The sequence below is a fragment of the Polypterus senegalus genome, chromosome 3, assembly GCF_016835505.1.
Source record: "Polypterus senegalus isolate Bchr_013 chromosome 3, ASM1683550v1, whole genome shotgun sequence".
Lineage (NCBI taxonomy): Eukaryota > Metazoa > Chordata > Cladistia > Polypteriformes > Polypteridae > Polypterus > Polypterus senegalus.
The window spans coordinates 71,825,167-71,843,021 of NC_053156.1; the positions used below are offsets into that span (position 1 = coordinate 71,825,167).

General features: G+C 40.9%; 1 protein-coding gene across 12 annotated transcripts in view; it reads left to right on the plus strand.

Moving 5' to 3' along the window:
• Nucleotides 1-17,855, plus strand: part of ptprk (protein tyrosine phosphatase receptor type K) — a 561,898-nt gene that overhangs the window by 116,423 nt on the left and 427,620 nt on the right. For all 12 annotated transcript variants that reach the window (XM_039747480.1, XM_039747483.1, XM_039747482.1 and 9 more), the window contains exon 2: nt 8,653-8,775. In XM_039747480.1, coding sequence (XP_039603414.1) covers nt 8,653-8,775 — 123 coding nt within the window. The remainder of the gene's footprint in view (nt 1-8,652; nt 8,776-17,855) is intronic.

The following is a 17,855-nucleotide window of genomic DNA, read 5'->3' on the forward strand; positions in this document are numbered from 1 at the left end:
GTGTCAAACTCAAGGGCAGGGCCACATCCGCCCGGCGTAATTATATCCGCCCGAGATCATTTTATATACTGTATTATTGTTATTAAAGCCCAGGTATATGAAGCGCTGGTAACACAATAAACTACAGATCCCATAATGCAGCGCTTCAGCTGCCTTGCGAACACTTACCGCTTATGATGCTGCAAGTTATTGCGAAGCTAGCTCACGATGCTGAAGAGAAAAGTTGATTCTGAAAATAGAGCCTTTAAAACCGATGGGAGGCTGAGTATATGTTTACTGAACCCGTGTGTCTCATTTGTGGAGCTAATGTGGCTGTAATTACAGAATTTAATCTAAGACGGCACTATGAGACAAAACATCAGGGTAACCTGAATGCAATGCAGAAGATACAGAAAGCAGCATAATTAAATAAGAATCTGACACTTCAGCGGACGTTTTACTGTGCACAATCACAAAGTGATTTCAAGTGAAGCTGCTTTTATGGGAGACACAAATGCACAGTGCACCTTGCCCACTTTCCCTGTTGCCAAGTAATGTTAAACCAAGTCGTCACTACGTGTTCCCAAATCGCACTTTGCTGATAAACTGGCGCACTGAGTTTGCACGGCGCTTTGGTGACTTTGAAGAACAAAAAGTCCGTCTACATGCGGCTCGAACCTTGTGCATGTTTGGTAGCACATATCTGTGTGAGAAGCTCTTCTCAGTGATAAAGACTAACAAAACAGCACACAGGAGTCGCCTCACTGATGAGCACCTGCAATCCATCCTGAGAATCTCCACAACACAGAACCTCACACCAAACAGAAACGAACCTGTGGCCAAAAAAGATGCCAGGCGTCCAGCTCTAAAATGACATATGAGCAAAGACAACTGAATGATTTGATTTGTTATTGCTGAAAGGAACACATTTTATTTATATTTCCAGGTTTTGTTATGCAGCATGTTCATATTTGAATTTGTATAATTTTGACAGGATATATTTTTATGGAGAGCAAAATCTTTTGGGATATTTAAAATCTAAGTTTATTTTTTATATAAAATTACATAAGAGTAAAGAAATTTGAATGTTTGTTCTTTTAACGTTTACTTTATTTCTAACTTGTATAATTTAGACAGGATATATTTTTATGGAGAGCAAAATATTATAAGTTGTTTAAGGTTTGAGTTGATTTATTCAGGAATAATATTCCTGTCTGTTTTACCATTCCTACCAAAGATATTTCTGTCGACTAAATAAAAATTCCTTCTATTTAAAATTTAAATAGAACTTGAACAAATACGATAGTTCATAATATCCACGCAGACTTGCACGTAAGAGCGGGAGTCATCCGTTTTAACAAGTAGCGTATTGCACTGATACGAAATAGCTGTGTGTGTATATATGTAGATATGTATGTATATATGTATATATATATGTTTATATATGTGTGTGTGTATGTATATATATATGTATTTGTGTGTATATATGTGTGTGTATATATGTGTGTGTATGTATGTATGTGTGTATGTATTTATGTGTGTATGCATATGTATGTGTATATATGTAGATATATATATGTATGTATATATGTGTATATGTATAGAGATATATATATATATATATATATGTTTGTGTGTGTGTGTATATATATATATATATATATATATATATATATATATATATATATATATATGACAACAACACACATCACTCACAACAGTGACAAAACAATTACATTGACAATCATGTTACGTTATTTTCAATGTTCAATGTTTCCTTTTCTTTCATTGCTTCTTTAACACACTACTTCTCCTGCAAGCTTGGTATTTTGTTAGTAGTATATATATATATATATATATATATATATATATATATACACACACACACATATATACTTGTGTGTATGTTTGTATGTGTCTATGTGTGTGTATAGGTTTGGTCACTGAGTGCAAGGGAAAAATAAATTATAGTCTATAAGTTATTAAACAGTAAAACATTAACATTTTAAGAAGTACAGGTACATTGAAATTACATTTTCTATGTGAACGTTCAAATTTGTGCCTCTGGTAATGTGCCTTACCGGCATTTAATGAAAATTAGTTTTGTGTCCTCTGCAGTGTTAAGAGAGAAAGGCTTTGGTTTGGGATAAAAGGAAAAAAGGTGTAAAGAAAGGAAAGTTGCCTTTTTCTTTTATATAGTAGAGATGTGTTCGCTGACGATATGAGCGCCTTTTGGGGACAGTCGCGGTGGGTCTTGTGTAGACTGGTGAGACGTCCCCGCCATTAATCGGCTCTGATGGCACTGTCAGTCCTCCACTCGTTTGCGTGTCTTCATAATCCGAGCTGATTTGCTCATTCAGGATATACACTCTGTAGTCATATCAGATTTGGATCATTTACAAAAATAGTTTATACAGTTAAAAACAAAAAATCAGATAGGAGGCAAAAATCATGGAAGAGTCAGTTTTACCTGCAATGTGAGCGTAGCCTGAAAAGAATTATGTTTTTTTTACTGTTCAACAATTGCAATAAAAGAAAAATTTTACGTGCAAAAGAAAGTGTGAATTGCCTTAATATTATTTTGCTGTGGTGTAGAAAAGGGGTCCCGTGTTTGCACTTGTCTGGGCTATAGCGCAGGGGGAGGATGAAAAAAATTAAAAGTGCTCACTTTGACTTAAGGCAGAAGCGCAGTCAGCGTCTCAAAGGTCGGCACAGCTATGCACGCACGCTGGCTGCTCGACTTTTGCTGGGCAGGAGACCCCAGTTTTTGCAGACACGTTCATGATATCAAAAGTCTCAGTGCTCTTTGGAGGTCATTCATATATATATATATATATATATATATATATATATATATATATATATATATATATATATATATATATATATATATATATATATATATATATATATATATATATATATAGCAAAATACCAGCTACCATGCGCGAGAAGTAGTGTGTTAAAGAAGTAATGAAAAGAAAAGGAAACATTTTAATAATAACGTAACATGATTGACATTGTCATGAGTGTTGCTTTCATATATATGCCTGCCTAAATAAGTCACCCTCGCTTTGCTCTTACTTTTTTACCGTTCATTTAATTATGGCTAGTGGCGGAAAAATTATGAAATGGAAGGAGGATGGCTTTACCAAAACAATTATTGATGGCGAATCGATTATTCATAAAGCTTGAATTGGTGATCTGTTTTTCTGTGTTAACCTCATATATTTTTTCATACTTCTTCTCAAACTAAGGTGGTGCGAGGGTAAAATGAATCGGGATGCGCTGATCAATGTAATCGGGTACCAGGAAATCATGCATTGACAAAAGCTCCCTTTGCTTGTAATGCAAAGTGTGATTAAATGCATTATTTTTAACGCGTTATAGAGCACATGCATCGAAGCTTCTCAGGTGTGCTTGTGCTTAGAAAAGGAAAGATTTTAAAAATAACGTAACACGATTGTCAATGTGACCTTTTGTAAGTAGTGCCTGGATGATTCAGTGTGGAGAAACTCTAGACACAGCGTGTGTATTAACTTGTGGATTTTTCTGGGAGTATTTGGTGGCAGTCTGACAAAGTTGCTTCGGAAGACGGCGTTAGCCGCGGAGCTCAGCTCAGAGTGAAATGAGATGAATGGGAGGGGAGATGATGACGTGACTCCCCCACCCGCCTTAACTGTCAATCCCCAACAAACACAGTCTCTCGGAATTTGCATAAGCACACCCCTTCACCTACAATTTTAACTTAGTTGCAAAGTGATCAAAACTCTCGTTTATATCCTGCGTCCTCTCATTAAACTTGTATCCCGCATTACCTGTGGGCATGTGAAACGCCAGCGGTAGCCTGTCCATGAACTTAATTTAAAGTTTAGGTTTACACCTTGCTTTCTTTCCGAAGTAGCAGCACTCATGAATATTGTACTATATGTCACTCGCTCGCTTCTTATTGTTTCGCTGCCTTCTCAATTATATAATGCATGTTTTCTTAAGCGCTTTTTGGAGGTCTTCCTGGGGGCTGTTCCACGAAGCGAGCTTATAAAATCGAGGATTATTTGTAATAGCCTCGCTTGAGTTAGCCTAACAGTTCACTTCAGGCTCATTGAGTTCCACGAACAAAATTTAGATGTATTTAATCTCCGTTAATTCAAGCCAAGCTTGATAAGCGAGGCTTGTGCGTGTCCGCGTGACATAAAAGGCAGCCTTGTTAATCGATGCTGGATAAGTAAGAATGGAAACTAAGGAAAGAGCTGCGTTTTTTCGAGGCGAGCAAGAATTATTATTACAAGCCTATGAGGACTACAAAGTTATAATAACTAGAAAGGGGAACACGAGCTGTATTATCAAAGCTCGTGAGGCTGCATGGCAGAAAATAGCTGACAAGTTAAATGCGTAAGAACATGATTTTATTAACTTTTGTGTTAAGGATGTCAAACTATTTAACAACTAAATGAGAACAGTTTCAAGCCTTCAAAATGTGTAGTCATTAAAATTTCCTTTTACATATGCATTTTGTTACCAGTTGTAAGGTACTTTAAACTGCACAGGCTACTACAATGTCACACGCTCTGTCTGGTGTAACTCGGAGATGCCGCAGGCAGTTAAACCTGGATTTTAACTGTCCAAATGTCATTTCAATGCGTGCCCTTGTCTTACAATGGGCATGGTTGAAATGTCTTTCTGCTTGTGTTGCAGGATCTGTATATGGTGTGAGAAGAAACGGTAGACATGGGTATCCTCTGTCACCAAGCAGCACACCAGGAAAAATTCCTAAATGGAAAGTAGACACATTAGACTGTGGTATAATAAACTATAGTATATTTGTGAATTTTAGTTGACTTTCCTTGTCTGAGGCTTTGAGCCAGTGAAGACTCGCGAAAAATTCTGGCATCATGTACTGATCCTGGCCATTTTGCCACAATGTTTGAAATTAGATGTTCAGCAGTGCATACCATCTGAAATATTTTAGGAAATGGTAATGACATACATTGCTAATGTTGGACGACTACACTTTCACCTCTTGTATATAAATGTGAGATATTATCAGTACTTACCTGTACATTAATACTGTGATATGATTTGCGGTTTATGGAATCAGGCTCTGTTGGACCTGCTGGAGCCTTTATCCTCACGTGTGTACAGTCAATGGCTCCAATGACGTTAGGAAAGCCTGACAAATTAAATTTAGTTACTTATCAGGTAATGATTTATGTGCTGTAAATGAGTAGATGTTTAAAGATTAAGCACCATTAATTCCAAAGAAAGTTTCCTTAATGGGAACAATTCCTCGTTGGCTAGGAAAGGTAATGAATATATTTAAAAAGGACTTTAACGCAACGCAAACCTTCCTGATTTCACGGCACACTGTAGCTTTGCTTAAATGTTCAGCATCCCCCACACTGTATAGAAATGAACCACTGGCAAAATAATGCAAAGCGATAAACGAGTGTGCAACTGTAAGGGCTTTAGAGCGACGTGTGTTTTTAGAAATGTAAGGTTCCAATAACTGACACAAATATGCAATAGTGTGTCTACCAAATCTATAGCGCCAGATAAATAATCATCCAAAAATGCAACGGATCTATCCTGGGCAAGTAATTGTGGAACCTGTTGCCTTAAAGCTCTACGAATGAGCCTCGCTCCCTCATCAACTGGATTATGAATAAATGGGCACGCCATGGTTATTCATGTAAAAGCCTTAAATGCACTCCTTGTCATTTTATACTTTCTAAGTAATTAGAATCGCCTGCATGTAATCTGTAATAATTTTATATTGGAGGGTCGATGTGTGCGAAAGAGGGAGTGAACAGCAGCAGAATAATCCCAGCCCCGCAGAATGTCGTGCTGTGACATCACATGGCTTGTCCAATCATATTCATCAAGGTAAGATAAGCTTCACAACTAACCTGCCACGGAGCAGGCTTGTCCAAGAGCATATGTTGGCATAGTAATTAAGCGGAGCTTCAGGTTAGCCTCGTTCGTGAAACCAATTTCAGAAATTAAACCGGGATTATCGAAATAAACCTGGATTTTGAGGTTAGGTCGCTTCGTGGAACAGCCCCCTGGTTTTCTACGCACTGCGTTGACTGTCAGTTCACGTGATTACGTGGGAGGCGTGATGATGTCACACGAAACTCCGCCCCCCCGTCTTTCCAGCTCAACTCCATTACAGTTAATGGAGAAAAATACCTTCCAGTTATGAGCATTAGGCGTAGAATTTCGAAATGAAACCTGCCCAACTTTTGTAAGTAAGCTGTAAGGAATGAGCCTGCCAAATTTCAGCCTTCTACCTACACGGGACGTTGGAGAATTAGTGATGAGTCAGTGAGTGAGTGAGTGAGTGAGTGAGGGCTTTGCCTTTTATTAGTATAGATATATATATATATGTGTGTGTGTGTGTATGTATGTATGTATGTTTGTATATGTGTATGTGTATGTATATATATATATATATATATGTATATATATTATATATATATATATACACACACACTGCTCACAAAAATTAAAGAAACACTTTTTTTATTGGGCCTGGCATGAAATCATTTAAACCTGTCTGATAATTTTCTGGTTGGTTAAGCAGCTGAGGTCATTGTTAATCACTTTCAGCTGTATTGGTGTTCATGGACTTAACGACAGGTGCACTAAAGTGGCAACAATTAGAAAACCCTCAAAACAGGACTGGTTTTACATGTGGAGGTCATTTCAAGTTTCTCCCTCTTGATCTTTTTTGGCTGGTTTTCCATTCGTGCTAGTTTTGGCTTGAGTAATTATCTATATGAGGCGATTCCTTAACCCTACAGAAGTTGCACAGGTTGTCCAACCTCTCTAGGATGGCACATCCACACGTGCTGCAGTCTCCCAGCACAATCTCCAGAACATGGAGGAGATTTCAGGAGACTGGCTGTTATTCTCGGAGAGCTGGACAGGGCCGTAGAAGGTCCTCAACCCATCAGCAGGACCGATACCTGCTCCTTTGTGCAAGGCGGAACAGGCTGAGCACTGCTCGTGCTCTACAGAATGACCTCCAGAGGGCCACTGGTGTGAATGTCTCTACCCAAACAATCAGGAACAGACTTCATGAAGATTGCCTGAGGGCCCGGCGTCCTGTAGTGGGCCCTGTGCTCACTGCCCAGCACTGTGGAGCTCGACTGGCATTTGCTCAAGAACACCAGAATTGGCAAGTCCACCACTGGCGCCCTGTACTTTTTACAGACGAGAGCAGGTTCACCCTGAGCAGCTGTGATAGACGTGAAAGAGTCTGGAGAAGACAAGGAGAACGATATGCTGCCTGCAACATCGTTCAACATGACAGGTTTGGTGGTGGGTCAGTGATGGTCTGGGGAGGCATATACATGGAGGGACGCACAGACATCTACTGCGTAGGAAATGGTGCTCTGACTGCCATAAGGTATCGAGATGAAATCCTTGAACCCATTGTCAGACCCTACGCTGGTGCAGTAGGTCCTGGTTTCCTCTTAATGCACGACAATGCCTGGCCTCATGTGGCAAGATTATGCAGGTAGTACCTGGAGGATGAAGGAATTGAAACAATTGAATTGCCTTCACGATCCCCTGACTTAAATCCAATAGAACATCTGTGGGACATTATGTTTAGGTCCATTAGGCGCCGCCAGGTTGCTCCTCAGACTGTACAACAGCTCAGGGATGCCCTCATACAGATCTGGGAGGAAATGCCACAAGACACCATCCGTCGTCTCATTAGGAGAATGCCCCGACGTTGTCAAGCATGCATACAAGCTCGTGGGGGCCACACAAGATACTGATAAGCATTTTGAGTAGCAGAAATTAAGTTTTTGAAAAAATGGACTAGCCTGCTACATCATCTCACTCTGATTTTAGGGTGTCTACACAATTGAGCCCTCTGTAGGCAGAAAACGTTTATTTCAATTAAAAGACTTGGCATCCTTTTGTTCCTAAGACATTGCCCTGTCGTTATTTGTATAGATATCCAACTTCATATTGAGATCTGATGTATCTAACGTGTTTCTTTAAAGTGTTCCTTTAATTTTTGTGAGCAGTATATATGTATTTATACACCATGTCTACATTTTGTCAATTACCAAAACATGAAAAACATTTCTGTTTTAGCGATGTGTTTACATAGATCCTTGTAGACATTGAATACACATGAAATGCTAAGTGTTCTAAACAACGATATAGTATTTATAAAAGGTGTCATTTTGCTTGACTTCTCACTCTATACAACTGATATGCAGGTAAATAGACTGGAACTGAGATAACTGTGCAGGATGGGGGGATGTGATCGTTGGCGGCTTGGTGTTTGCTGCTGATCCACACAATTAGAGGACAAGAGACACTGATGGAGAGGTCCGAGTTTTTTGTAGGCTCTGGTAATTCTAGTGTTAATTGTCACTTATTTAACTCATTCTGTATGGCCTACTGTTTACTTTGTATAGTCAACCTTCAGGACACTTTTTTTTCCACACTCGTATTCTTGCACATGCCAGCTAATTTGGATTCAACAGTTAATCTCTTAGCCATGTCCTTGACATATGAAGGCGGGTTGTTTGGTGGAAGTCAGAGAGACTCAATGTTGACCTCCTAAAATTATTCCAACACAGCACAGACGTTATCCTTCCTCGGATTTGAAGAACACAAAAAATAATTCTTTCTAATATCCTGTTTTAGGAGGCTGCAATTTTGATGATGGCCCCGCGCAATGTGATTATCAGCAAGATCCATATGATGACTTTGACTGGACGCATGTCAGTGCACAGGAAGCTCCCTATCTACCGAGTGACCTGCCACAAGGTGAGCCTTATATGCTCTATGGTATTTAGTGTTGTATTGAACTGAGAATTGCAGATAATTTATCACTTACAAAATACCTGTATTGATTTATAGTTAATTAAGCAGTTTTGATCAATCTTGCTTTGAATTACTTCAAGGTTTGACACGTACAACTACTCAAGTGGCCGATTTAATTTCTACATGCCTAGCTGTTAACATGCCTCATCGGCCTTGCTTCTTTAGATTTTAGGCGTGGTTAATGTCTTTAAACATGCATATATTTATTTCATGTTTACTAATTTTTATCTGATGGTGATGAGTTGACACTTAGAGTACTGTCTGTTCTGTTTTTGTGAAATGGAGTATAAATAATTTCATAATTTTTTTTTTTTGGAGTTTACGTTTACCATTCATATTTTTGTGAGTCTGTGCAGCATACTCTGTTTTTCTCCTACTTGCTAGAATAACTGGTGTTTGTAAACAAACCAGATGTTTGCATAAGTGCACCTTAACGAAACATCTCCTTGATTCCTTTAAAAGCCTTTGTAAAATATATGGTTTTTATTATATTTGATTTTTTGATTTCTTATGTTTTACTTTTAACCTGAATGTTTGTGAAATGGATCAGTTAGTCAGAACCAATATACAGTATTCTCCAGTGCCACCAGTGTTTCATCGCCATCAGTACCTGTACCTACTCATTACAGACTGTTTTAATAACTTGAAACAGATGTTGGCTGGGTGATGTAGCGGTTTAGGCTTTGGACTTTAAACTCTGAGGATGTGTGTTCAAATCCTGCTATTGACACAATTAAAAAAACAAAAGAAATGTAACAATTTATAACTCAAGTGTTGTAAGACACCTTGGATAAAAATGTTAGCCCAAACATTAATAATAAATAAGGAATAAATTTAAGAAAACTATATTGACTTAATGTTTAAACTCCACGTAATTGCTGCATTTTCCACTATAGTGCAGAAACTAGAAAAACGAGATCCTTCGGCAACAAGTACTGTTCTTTTTAGGAGACATTATTTGGTAAATTGTCTTGAGATGGGCACTGTGTAAATGGTTTTGTGAAAACATCCTCAGTTATAGTGTTTGATGGGGGAGAAATCTATACTAATAAAAGGCAAAGCCCTCACTCACTCACTGACTCATCACTAATTCTCCAACTTCCCGTGTGGGTGGAAGGCTGAAATTTGGCAGGTTCATTCCTTACAGCTTCCTTACAAAAGTTGGGCAGGTTTCATTTCGAAATTCTACGCGTAATGGTCATAACTGGAAGCTGTTTTTCTCCATTTACTGTAATGGAGATGAGCTTGAACGCTGTGGGGGCGGAGTTTCGTGTGACATCATCACGCCTCACGTAATCACGCAGTACATAGAAAATCAGGAAGACCTCCAAAAAGCGCTGAAGAAAACATGCATTATATAATTGAGAAGGCAGCGAAACAATAAGAAGTTCTGAGTTCTGCTACTTTGGAAACAAAGCACGATGTAAACCTACACTTTAAATTAAGTTCATAGACAGGCTGCCGCTGGCGTTTGTAATTTAGTGCCTGCCCATATAAGGCCGTCCGTCAGCGGCAATCCAATAGCAAACTCCCACTAAATATTCACGGGTTAAGGACTGTGCTTATGCAGAGGAAGATGAGATGGTCAGGGTGGTGTTTGACACAAACTCAGCGAAACTGCGAGAGAAAGTTTTAAGTGCCAGGACTAAGGTAACATTAAATACAGCCATGGACATAGCACGAGATGGCACCAGCACAGCTGGGAACCTTCATGCATGTACACGAGCGGCTCACGTGAACTGGCGCAGTGCACAGATAAAAGCAACAGTTCCAAAGAGCTGAACAAAACCGAATTACACAATTGAAAAGGCAGCAAAAATATGAAGCGTCTGATACATACAAGCATATTCATAAATGCAGCTACTGTGGAAACAAAGCACACGGTGGAAAAAGTCAATGTCCCGCTAAAGGAAGACAGTGTAAAAAAAACCCGTGCATGCAGTGTGTCAGGTCTCGGATAAAGAAGAAGACGAGCTGTTTATTGATGCAGTAAGAAACGAATCGATGAATGAAACCTGTCATCTTTACAACGATTGACAAACACGGAATGTAACTTGAACACAACACATCCTACAAATACGAACCTGATTGAAAGAAATAATGATAATCAAATCATTGATGACAGCAACACTCAGTAACACTCACAAAACAAATACTGTATATTGACAGTCATGTTACGTTATTTTTAAAATGTTCCCTTTTCTTTTTCTAGCTTTTTTAACACACTACTTCTCCGCTGCGATACGCTGGTATATATATATGTATATATATATATCCCGATCTACATACTCGAATAATGGATACTTTATTCGCCATCAATGATTGTTTTGGTAAAGCCATACTCAGTGTATTCATTAGATGAGCGGTAAAAAGTAAGAGCGAGGGAGGATGACTTATTGAGGCATGCAGGCTGTAGTCTTGCGTCAACTCTATCTGAATTGCGATCACATTTAAAAAATATATCTTTTCAAGTTCTATTTAGTCCATATGTGTCAAACTCAAGGGCCGCGGACCACATCCGGCCAGGCGTGTAATTATATCCGGGCCGCGAGATCATTTTATATACTGTATTATTGTTATTAATGGCCCGGGTATATGAAGCGCTGGTAACACAATAAACTACAGATCCCATAATGCAGCGCTTCAGCTGCCTTGCCGACTTACGCGTTAATCAAGTCTAGCTTATGATGCTGCAAGTTATTGCGAAGCTAGCTCACACGATGCTGAAGAGAAAAGTTGATTCTGAAAATAGAGCCTTTAAAACCGATGGGAGGCTGAGTATATGTTTACTGAACCCGTGTGTCTCATTTGTGGAGCTAATGTGGCTGTAATTACAGAATTTAATCTAAGACGGCACTATGAGACAAAACATCAGGGAGTTCTGTGTTGTGGAGATTCTCAGGATGGATTGCAGGTGCTCATCAGTGAGGCTGAAAGACCTGAATGCAATGCAGAAGATACAGAAAGCAGAAGAATTAAATAAGAATCTGACACTTCAGCGGACGTTTTTACCGTGCACAATCACAAAGTGATTTCAAGTGAAGTTGCTTTTATGGGAGACACAAATGCACCAGTGCAACTTTCCCTGTTGCCAAGTAATGTTAAACCAAGTCGTCACTACGGTGTTCCCAAATCGCACTTTGCTGATAAACTGGCGCACTGAGTTTGCACGCTTTGGTGACTTTGAAGAACAAAAAGTCCGTCTACATGCGGCTCGAACCTTGTGCATGTTTGGTAGCACATATCTGTGTGAGAAGCTCTTCTCAGTGATAAAGACTAACAAAACAGCACACAGGAGTCACCTCACTGATGAGCACCTGCAATCCATCCTGAGAATCTCCACAACACAGAACCTCACACCAAACAGAAACGAACCTGTTGCCAAAAAAAGATGCCAGGCGTCCAGCTCTAAAATGACATATGAGCAAAGACAACTGAATGATTTGATTTGTTATTGCTGAAAGGAACACATTTTATTTATATTTCCAGGTTTTGTTATGCAGCATGTTCATATTTGAATTTGTATAATTTTGACAGGATATATTTTTATGGAGAGCAAAATCTTTTGGGATATTTAAAATCTAAGTTTATTTTTTATATAAATTTACATAAGAGTAAAGAAATTTGAATGTTTGTTCTTTTAAGTTATTTAAGGTTTGAGTTGATTTATTCACGAATAATATTCCTGTCTGTTTTACCATTCCTACCAAAGATATTTCTGTCGACTAAATAAAAATTCCTTCTATTTAAAATTTAAATAGAACTTGAACAAATCGATAGTTCATAATATCCACGCAGACTTGCGTAAGAGCGGGAGTTATCCGTTTTAACAAGCAGCGTATTGCACTGATCTGAAATAGCTGTGTGTGTATATATGTAGATATGTATGTATATGTATATATATGTTTATATATGTGTGTGTGTGTATGTGTATATATATGTATGTGTATATATGTAGATATATATATGTATGTGTATGTGTATATGTATAGATATGTATATATATGTTTATGTGTGTGTGTAAATATATATATATTTATATATATTTTATATATATATTTATATTTTTATATATATATATATATATATTTATATTTATATTTATATATTTGACAGCAACACTATGTAGATAGGTGTGTGTATGTATATATGTGTGTGTGTGTATGTATATATATATATATATATATATATATATATATATATATATATATATATATATATATATATAACACACACACATAAACATATATATACATATCTATACATATACACATATATACATATATATGTATGTTTGTATGCATGTGTGTGTGTATATTTTATATATTATACACACACACATACACACACACACACACACACACACACATGCATACAGGTACATTGAACACTACTGGAGTGGTTCCGGGTAAACTACATTTTAAAGACTGTGTAACACAACAGGTAAGTAGTACTAACAGCAGCTAAAATGTATATGGATCATCTCTTGGTAGTAGATCCCTTTTGAAAGGCGCTACACGACGGCTGAGGTATAGAAATTACATTTTCTATGTGAACGTTCAAATTTCTGCCTCTGGTAATGTGTCTTACCGGCATTACCAGCAATTAAAGAAAAGTAGTTTTGTGTCCTCTGCAGTGGAGAGAGGCTTTGGTTTGGGATAAAAGGAAAAAAGGTGTAAAAAAAGGAAAGTTGCCTTTTTCTTTTATATGTTATAGAGAGATGTGTTTGCTGACGATATGATCGCCTTTTGGGGACGGTTGCGGTGGGTCTTGTGTAGACTGGTAAGGCGTCCCTGCCATTAATTGGCTGTGATGGCACTGTCAGTCCTCCACTTTCGTGTGCGTGTCTTCAAAATCCGAGTTGGCGACCTCATAAAGCGTATCGTGCAAAGAAAGTTGAATCGCCTTTAATATTAGTTTGCAGCGGTGTAGAAAAGGGGTCCGTGTTTTGCTCTTGTCTGGGCTATAGCTCAGGGTAGGATGAAAAAAATTAAAGTGCTCACTTTGAATTAAGGCAGAAGCGCAGTCAGCGTCTCAAAGGCCGGCACAGCTATGCTTGTGCGCTGGCTGCTCGACTTTTGCTGGGCAGGAGACCCCCGTTTTTGCAGACACGTTCCCGATATCAAAGTCTCAGCTCTTTGGAGGTCATTCATATATATATATATATATATATATATATATATATACACACTGCTCAAAAGAATTAAAGGAACACTTTTTAATCAGAGTATAGCATAAAGTCAACGAAACTTATGGGATATTAATCTGGTCAGTTAAGTAGCAGAGGGGTTGTTAATCAGTTTCAGCTGCTGTGGTGTTAATGAAATTAACAACAAATGCACTAGAGGGCAACAATGAGATGACCCACAAAACAGGAATGGTTTAACAGGTGGAGGACACTGACATTTTTCCCTCCTCATCTTTTCTGACTGTTTCTTCACTAGTTTTGCAATTGGCTTCAGTCAGTGTCACTACTGGTAGCATGAGGCGATACCTGGACCCTACAGAGGTTGCACAGGTAGTCCAACTTCTCCAGGATGGCACATCAATACGTGTCATTGCCAGAAGGTTTGCTGTGTCTCCTGCACAGTCTCAAGGGCATGGAGGAGATTCTAGGGGACAAGCAGTTACTCTAGGAGAGCTGGAGAGGGCCATAGTAGGTCCATAACCCATCAGCAGGACCAGTATCTGCTCCTTTGGGCAAGGAGGAACAGGATGAGCACTGCCAGAGCCCTACAAAATGACCTCCAGCAGGCCACTGGTGTGAATGTCTCTGACCAAACAACCAGAAAGACTTCATGTGGGTGACCCAAGGGCCCCATGTCCTCTAATGGGCCCTGAGCTCACTGCTCAGCAGCATGCAGCTCGATTGGCATTCGCCATAGAATACCAGAATTGGCAGATGCACCACTGGTGCCTGTGCTTTTACAGATGAGAGCAGGTTCACCCTGAGCACGTGACAGAAGTGAAAGGGTCTGGAGAAGCCATGGAGAACATTATGCTGCCTGTAACATCATTCAGCATGAGCAGTTTGGTGGTGGGTTAATGATTGTCTGGGGAGGCATATCCATGGAGGTCACACAGACCGCTACAGGCTTGACAAAGGCACCTTGGCTGCCATTAGGTATCAGGATGAAATCCTTGGACCCATTGTCAGACCCTATGCTGGTACAGTGGCTCCTGGTTCACGACAATTCCTGGCCTTATGTGGCGAGTATGCAGGCAGTTCCTGGAGGATGAAGGAATTGATACCATTGACTGGTCACCACACTTTCCTGACCTAAATCCAATAGAACACCTCTGGGACATTATGTTTTGGTTCATCCAATGCCACCAGGTTGCACCTCAGACTGTCCAGGAGCTCAGTGATGCCCTGGTGCAGATCTGGGAGATCCCCACAACACCATCTGTCATCTCATTAGAAGCATGCACGGATGTTGTCAGGCATGTATACAAGAACACAGGGCCATACAAAGTGCTGCGTACAATTTTGAGTTGCAATTAAATTTTGGCAAAATGGACTAGCCTGCCACATAATTTTTCACTCTGATTTTTGGGGTCTTTGAATTCAGGGCTTAGGTTGATCATTTTCATGATCATTGTCTCCAATGTAAGCTGAAGGCAGAGGAGGGACAGAGGAAGGAAGCCCCTTGGAGGAGGCAGAGCCTCTGCAGGGCAGCAACACCAATCCCACCACCCCACACGGTACAGAGCCGCAAGCAGAGACCAAAAACCAGCAAGAAGGAACAAGGTCAAATGGACCAAGGCGAACAAAGCAGAGGTATGGCACCGCGTTGGATATAGACCTGATAAAGATTCTGGAGGAAAGGCTGCGTGGAGGTGCGAAGCCAAGCTCAATTTGTTTGGAGACATATTATACAAGGTCTGCAAAGACAGGTTTGTGAAGCAATCTCCAAACCGAGAACTGCTCCAAGAGAAAGGGGAGGAGGAAAGGGAGATCACTCAGCTAGTGCAAAGGCAGCCGACAACTCCGCAAAAGCTGGAGGAAGGCACCACACGCAGAGAAAGAAGGTCTGAAAGTCCTGTGTGAGGAGGTGAGGCGAAGGCTTGCCAGTCTCCGCAGAGCGGAACGCATCCATAAGCGAACAAGCGAAAGCAGAAAGAGCGAGCCAGCTTTTCAAGGACCCCTTCAGACATGCTAGGCAATTCCTGGAGGAAACCAGTCCGGGAAGCTCGAAATAACCAGGAACAAATGGAACAGCACGTCAAAAGGCAGTGCAGTGACGGTTAAGAAATATCCCATTAGGAACACCAGAATGCGTGCCCGGCTTGCGCCACCGATGGCTCAGTTCAACATCATGCCCCCAAGCTTAGCGAAGTCAGGCAAGCCGTGAAGAAGGCAAGGTCCTCATCAGCACCAGGCCCCAGCGGAGTCCCCAATAAGCTATATAAGAACTGTCCCAAGGTACTGGAGCTGCTATGGTATCTAATGAGAACTGTCTGGAAAAGCAGGTCATTCCATCAGAGTGGCAAAGAGCCGTGGCGGTCTTCACCCCAAAGGAAGCAAACTCCAAGGACATCGGCCAATTCAGAAACATCGCCCTGCTGAGCGTGGAAGGCAAAATCTTCTCAGTGCTGGCCAAGAGGATGACCACCTACCTGCTAGAGAATGGCTACATTGACACCAGCTGCCAGAAAGCAGGGGTTCCAGGTTTCCCAGAGTGCGTGAGCACTCTACGATGATCTGGGACCAGATCCAGAAGGCCAGCGGGAGAAGACCGACCTGCATGTAGTTTGGCTCGATCTCGCTAATGCATATGGTTCAGTCCCACATCAGCTGATCAACTACGCTTTGGAGTTCTTCCACATGCCTCCTTGCATCACGAACCTGGTAGCGTTATACTTCAGTGACCTGCAGATGTGCTTTGCCCTCCAAGACTTCACCACGGGTGGCAGCAGTTGGAGGTGGGAATTGCAATGGGGTGTGCCATCTCTCCAATCTTGTTTGTGGCAGCCTTTGAGATAATCCTCATTGGAGCAAGACAAGTGGTTGGAGGAATCAAATTAACATCTGCTCAGAGGTTACCCCAGTGAAGAGTTATATGGATGGCGTAACCAGCCTCCTTCAGACAGCAGCATGTACATCTCGGCTGCTGGGAAGGGTGGACGAGTTGATGTAATGGGCCAGAATGAAGACAAAACCTTCCAAATCTAAGTAGCCTGTCACTCAGAAGGGAATCAGAAATGACAACACCATCTTCACCGTTGGGGAGAGAAAATCCCCTTCTGGCTGAACAACCCATCAGAAGCCTGGGAAGGCAGTATACTGCAAATCTGTCAGACAAGCACATGGGGAGGTCCGTCATGAAACAGCTCACGGATGGCCTGCGAACGATCGATCTGAGCCAACTCCCGGGAAGTACAAGGTTTGGTGCTATCAGTTCACACTCTTCAGGAGGGTAATGTGGCCCCTGAAAATGGCGAGATCCCCTCATCCGCCGTGAGTAAGATGGACACAAAAGCCAACTCGTTCATCCAAAAATGGCTGGGATTGCCACGGTGCCTTTCTGAAGCGGGCCTCTTTGGGAAGAACACACTACAGCTCCCACTGCAGTCCAACAGTCTGGGTTACAAGCAAGAAAAGTCCAGGCTGGTGCTCGACCTAAGGGAATCCACCGACCAGTCAGTGAGGAATGCCAGCGCCATGGTTTTCACTGGCTGGAAGTGGAATGCCCAAGCGGAGGTTGACCAAGCCATCAGCAGGCTGCAACACCAGGAGATCATGGGCAGAGTCCAGGTCAGAAGAGCAGGGCTAGGATGGGGAGAAGCGCCATGGTTCTGGTCTAAGGCTAACTGCAAGGAGAGGAAGTAGATGGTGGTGGCAGAGGTGTGGGGACAGAGGAAGAGCGCTACAAGATCAAGGCGTGTCGCAGGGCGACAAGGAGGCTGGACAACCTGGGAGGGAGTCGTCAGCGGAACATCAGTTGGTCGAATCTGCGGAGGATCCCACAGGCAAGGGTCAGCTTCCTGATCGTGCAACTTACGACACGCTTCCCTGTCCT